Source organism: Bombina bombina, chromosome 1 (assembly GCF_027579735.1).
Source record: "Bombina bombina isolate aBomBom1 chromosome 1, aBomBom1.pri, whole genome shotgun sequence".
Lineage (NCBI taxonomy): Eukaryota > Metazoa > Chordata > Amphibia > Anura > Bombinatoridae > Bombina > Bombina bombina.
Genome location: NC_069499.1, coordinates 1,082,810,936 through 1,082,816,935, shown reverse-complemented (window position 1 = coordinate 1,082,816,935; position 6,000 = coordinate 1,082,810,936). Strand labels below are relative to the sequence as shown.

At 39.4% G+C, this 6,000-nt stretch overlaps 1 protein-coding gene across 1 annotated transcript in view; it reads left to right on the top strand.

The window, feature by feature from the left end:
- The window catches only part of ZFP64 (ZFP64 zinc finger protein), a 135,717-nt gene that overhangs the window by 81,876 nt on the left and 47,841 nt on the right, over positions 1 to 6,000 (top strand). Inside the window, exon 5 of the mRNA XM_053693896.1 lies at positions 1,832 to 2,083. Within this exon, the coding sequence (XP_053549871.1) occupies positions 1,832 to 2,083 (252 nt within the window). The remainder of the gene's footprint in view (positions 1 to 1,831; positions 2,084 to 6,000) is intronic.

Below are 6,000 nucleotides of genomic sequence, written 5' to 3'. Positions count from 1 at the left end.
GGGAGCGCTCCATGATGTCCTCATGGAGGAGTGGACGAGGACTCCAGTGGCAATCTGTGAAGCTCTGGTGAACTCCATGCCAAGAGGGTTAAGGCAGTGCTGGAAAATAATGGTCCAAGACCCAATTTGGAAAATAATGATCCAAGACCCAATTTGGACATTTCCACTTAGGGGTGTACTCACTTTTGTTGCCAACGGTTTAGACATTAATGGCTGTGTGTTATTTTGAGGGGACAGCAAATTTACACTGTTATACAGGCTGTACACTCACTACTTTACATTTTAGCAAAGTGTCATTTCTTCAGTGTTGTCACATGAAAAATATAATAAAATATTTACAAAATGTGAGGGATGTACTCACTTTTGTGAGATACTGTATATTGCAAAAAGGATTCTATTTGCTAAAAATCTTCTTGTAAAATATATGTGGATGCCTGACCTTCACACTTACAAGAGCTTGTTGGATATCCTAGTTCAAAGCTATGGGCATTAATAATTGCCCCCCTTCCTTAGCAGCTATGACAACATCAGCTCTTCTGGGAAGGCTTTCCACAGGATTCTGGAGTGTGCCCATGAGCGTTTGTGCCCATTCAGCCAAAAGAGCAGTTGTGAAGTCAGGCACTGATGTTGGAAGAGGAGGTCTAGCTCACAATTGGCAATTTATTACATCCTAAAAGGGTTCAATGTGGTTTAGGCTACAGCTCTGTGCAGGACACTTGAAACCATGTTTTCATTTACAGGGACAGTATACACTCATTTTCATATAGCTCCGTGTAATAGACACTACTATAAATGCACAGATACTGATATGAAAATACAGTATAAAACTGTTTAAAAATTACTTAGAAGCTGTCAGTTTGGCTCTGTTGAAAAGGTAGCTGGAAAGACCACTGCAAGTGGCAAATAAGACACTCCCCCCCCCCCCTTCTTTTGCATATGAAAAGACCCTTTACACAAACAGGAGCAAGCTGGAGTAGGTAGCTGACGGTATTCACATAAAACTTTGGGGCTTGGTTAGGAGTCTGAAAATCAGAGCAATGTTATTTAAAAATAAGCAAAACTATACATTTATTTAAGAAAAAAAAACTTTATGGGCTATATAAATAGATCATCTACAAAACATTTATGCAAAGAAAAAATGTGTATAATGTCCCTTTAACTTGTTTTCTATCCAGGGGCACAGTCATGCTGGAACAGGAAAGGACCTTCCCTTTGTCACAATGTTTGAAGCATGTAGTAAAATGCTTTTATATCCTGTAGCATAAAGATTGACCCTTCACTGGAAGTAAGGGGCATAGCTCAAACTTTGATAAACAGCCCCAGACCATTATCCCTTTCTCCACCAAACTCTACAACAGGCACTATGGGCTCCTGTAGGTGGTGTTCTCCTGGCATCTGCCACACCCAGAATCTTTACACAACTCCATCTGATGCCTGACATTGCTCATGTTGATTTGAGACTTGCTTTCTTTCTGAGCAGGTGCATTGCTTAAATGAGGATGCATGGGGTACAGAAACCTTAATAGATTTACTAGAAGTGTTTTTTTTAAATAAAATTGTATTGAAAGACTGCTATATAAAACTGAAATGCACTGAAGTGCAAATTTAAATATTGACTGTTGTGTCCCTTAAATGTGAATACTTTTGATTGACCTAATATTTCAGACCATAAAGTGCATATCATTTACTGAACAGTTTGGTTTAGAAAACAACAAAAAACAGCTTGCAGTAATTTTGATTTACAGGTTCCTAAACTTGTTTAAATGTGAATGTCTCAGTTTGAATTTCATTGGATATATAACATTTGTTAAAATGTTTTATTTTTGCACAGGAGACAAACCTCACAAGTGTGAAATCTGTGAGAAGTGCTTCAGTCGGAAAGACAAGCTGAAGGCTCACATACGCTTACACACTGGAGAGAAACCATATAAGTGTAGTGAATGTGACTATACAGCAGCACACAGCAGCAGTATGTGCAAACACAAACGCATTCATACTAATGAGCGCCCCTTCAAATGCCAGATCTGTCCGTATGCCAGCCGTAATTCCAGCCAGCTTACAGTGCACCTGCGCTCACACACTGGTAAGCCCAGTTACTTTTTGTCTCAATCTTTTGCTCTATGCTGGTTGAAAGCTCAGAAATTCAGTTGCTTTTTGTTCCTATTGAAAGGTGTTAAAGGGACACTAAATACATTTCATACACCTCTTTCTAATTATGGGTGCTGCCATTTAGGAACACTGCAGGTATCTGAAGGCGAGTTCCTGCACATGTGCAAACAGGTCAGCTCTGAAATTTAGTGAACATGGTGTCACCCATGACCAGAGAGAGGTATAGAATAACCTCAATACTATTGCTATAAAATGTATTTAGTGTTTTATTTCCCATTATAGGGACAGTCTACACCAGAATTGTTGTTGTTTAAAAAGATAAAGAATCCCTTTTTACCCATTCCCCAGTTTTGCATAACCAACACTGTTATATTAATAAACATTTTACCTCTGTGATTACCTTGTATCTAAGCCTCTGCAGACTGTCCCCTTATTTCAGTTCCTTTGGTATTTTAGCCAATCAGTGCTGACTCCTAGGTAACTCTACGGATGTGAGCACAATGTTATCTATATGGCATACATGGACTAACACCCTCTAGTTGTGAAAAACGGTCAAAATGCATTCAGTTAAGAGGCGGCAAGAAATTAGCATATGAGCCTACCTAGGTTTAGCTTTCAACTAAGAATACCAAGAGAACGAAACAAAATTGATGATAAAAGTATTTTGGAAAGTTATTTAAAATTGCACGCCCTATCTGAATCATAAAAGTTAAATTTGGACTTTACTGTCCTTTAAGTTAAATAGAAATACAGTAAATACATTACACTCAAAAAATTATGTTTTCTAGCATACATGAGGTCAGACTGCATGCAATTCAATTTCAATCTAATTTCCAATCTAAACCAGAGTTGTAGAGTGAGGATTCTGGAAAGTGAGAACTTAATGGGACATTTTACTGTGTTTTCCCCTTAATGTGCACCCAGTTACTCCTATCGGTTTATTTTTGTTCATTGAAACCGCCACCCATAAAAACATTCATTGGATTTTGTGTGAGAGAGAGAGAGGGCAATAAGGTTCTATAGGCTCATTCATTTGAATGGACATGTTCTTAACAACACATATATATATATATATATATATATAAATATATATAATATATATATATATATATATATACTATAATCACGTTTGTAACGTGTCCGTCGGTGTCGCCAGTTGCGCACGCATCCTCAAAGGAATGTTGGCTGCGCAAGGCAGCCAAAATAATGTTGACTGCGTGAGCAGCCAAAAGAATCCACCTGGATGCAGCGTAGGCAAACAAAGCGGCATTAAAGGGACATGAAACCCAAAAAAATTTATTTCATGATTTAGATAGAGAATACAATTTTAAACAACTTTCTAATTTACTTCTATTATTTAATCTGTTTTATTCTCTTTGTATCATTTGTTGAAGGAGCAGCCATGCACTACTGGTTTCTAACTGAACACATGGGTGAGCCAATGACAATCAGTTTATATATGAGCCACTAATCAACAGCTAGAACCTAGGTTCTCTGCTGCACTTGAACTTTCCTAGATAAACATTTCAGCAAAGGATAACAAGAGAAAGAAGCAAATTAAATAATAGAAGTAAATTGGAAAGTTGTTTGAAATTGTATTCTCTATCTGAATCATGAAAGAAAGATTTTGGGTTTCATGTCCCTTTAAGAAAAAAATAAAACTAACGGCCCGCACTGTAATGCTCGTGGAATATTCCTCTATCAGGCCAAACTTGGCCAGTACTCTTCTTATCCCGGTGTCAAGTGGAATGATAGGAAATATCCCAGAACAGAGAAAGTTTATGAAATGAGGTAAGCAGTACTCACGGTAGGCAGGGTAGTCCTTCACGGCAATAAGATGAAGGCAGAGAATGGTCAAGACAGGCAGAGTCCAGCAACAGGAAGGCAATCCAGCAGAATAGCAGTTCAGGGGTAAACCAATAGAATAGTCAGGGACAGGCAAGTATCAGCAACAAAGGATATCCAGCAGTATCACAGTTCAGGGGTAAACCAATAGAATGGTCAGACAGGCAGAGTTCAGCAATGGTAAGGCAATCCAGCAATTCAGGGGTTAAGCAAGAAAAGTGGCCAGACAGGCAGAGTTCAGTATCAATTAGACAACCCAGCAATTCAGGGGTTAAGCAAGCAGAGTGGTTAGACAGACAGAGATCAGTATCAATTAGGCAATCCAGCAATTTAAGTGCACAACACCCAGGAGCACACAAAGTAACACCTATACTTGGGAAGAGAATGTAAGTAACTAAGGTACTTACATAGGTGTAGATTTGTGCCAAGGCGGAGACAGCTGATCCGGACCGGCATCAGAAGACCCGGTGTGTGGCGTTGACATCATCACCGAGTCCATGGCAACGGCCATGGTAACCAGAGGAAAGCCAACAGCGTCTGTGGCAATGGCCACAAGTAACGAGCGGAGTGACACGCGCAAAGTATTTCTTTTGCAAGATGTACCGAGTCCACAGTTTCATCCTTACTTGTGGGATATTATCCTTCCTAACAGGAAGTGGCAAAGAGAGCACCACAGCAGAGCTGTCTATATAGCTCCCCCCTTAACTCCACCCCCCGGTCATTCTCTTTGCCGGCTCTAAGCAGGAAGGGTAAAGTGAAAGAGGTGATAAACTGTTAGTTTCTTTCATGTAATTGGCAAGAGTCCATGAGCTAGTGACATATGGGATATACAATCCTACCAGGAGGGGCAAAGTTTCCCAAACCTCAAAATGCCTTTAAATACACCCCTCACCACACCCACAATTCAGTTTTACAAACTTTGCCTCCTATGGAGGTGGTGAAGTAAGTTTGTGCTAAGATTTCTACGTTGATATGCGCTTCTCAGCATTGTTGAAGCCCGATTCCTCTCAGAGTACAGCGAATGTCAGAGGGACGTGAAGGGAGTATCATCTATTGAATACGATGATTTCTCTAACGGGGGTCTTTTTCATGGGTTCTCTGTTATCGGTCGTAGAGATTCATCTCCTACCTCCCTTTTCAGATCGACGATATACTCTCAAATTTACCATTACCTCTACTAAGAACTGTTTTAGTACTGGTTTGGCTATCTGCTATATGTGGATGGGTGTCTTTTGGTAAGTATGTTTTCATTTACTTAAGACACTCTCAGCTATGGTTTGGCACTTTATGCAAATTATATAAAGTTCTAAATATATGTATTGTACTTATATTTGCCATGAGTCAGGTTCATGTATTTCCTTCTGCAGACTGTCAGTTTCATATTTGGGAATATAAACACTTTAAGAAATGTATTTCTTACCTGGGGTTTAGTCTTTTTCAATTTGACTACTTTTTGCATTAGGCCCGCGGGTGCGTCAAATGTTAGACTTTATTACGTCATTTTTGGCGCAAACTTTTTTGGTGCTGGAAATTACGTTTTTGGCGCAACTTCGTCATTTCCGGCATCATACGTGACGTCGAGACCTTTCACACGGCAGCGTCATTAGTGACGCAAGTGTGTCATTCCGGTCATTTTTGGCGCCAAAAAAGTTTACGTTACGTTGTGCGTCATACTTGGCGCCAATTTTTCTTCATTATTTCAATACCCCATTGTTGTTTGCCTCCTGCTTTCTTGTCTATCAAGAGGCCTATGCTTTTGCATTTTTTCCCATTCCTGAAACTGTCATTTAAGGAAATAGATAATTTTGCTTTTTATGTTGTTTTTTCTCTTACATTGAGCAAGATGTCCCAATCTGATCCTGCCTCTGAAGTTTCTGCTGGAACATTGCTGCCTGACATCGGCTTTACCAAAGCTAAGCACATTTGTTGTAAAATTGTAGAAATTATTCCACCGATTGTCATTTGTAATAATTGTCATGATAAACTTTTACATGCAGATAGTGTTTCTATCAGTAATAGTACATTGCCAGTTGCAGTTCCTTCATT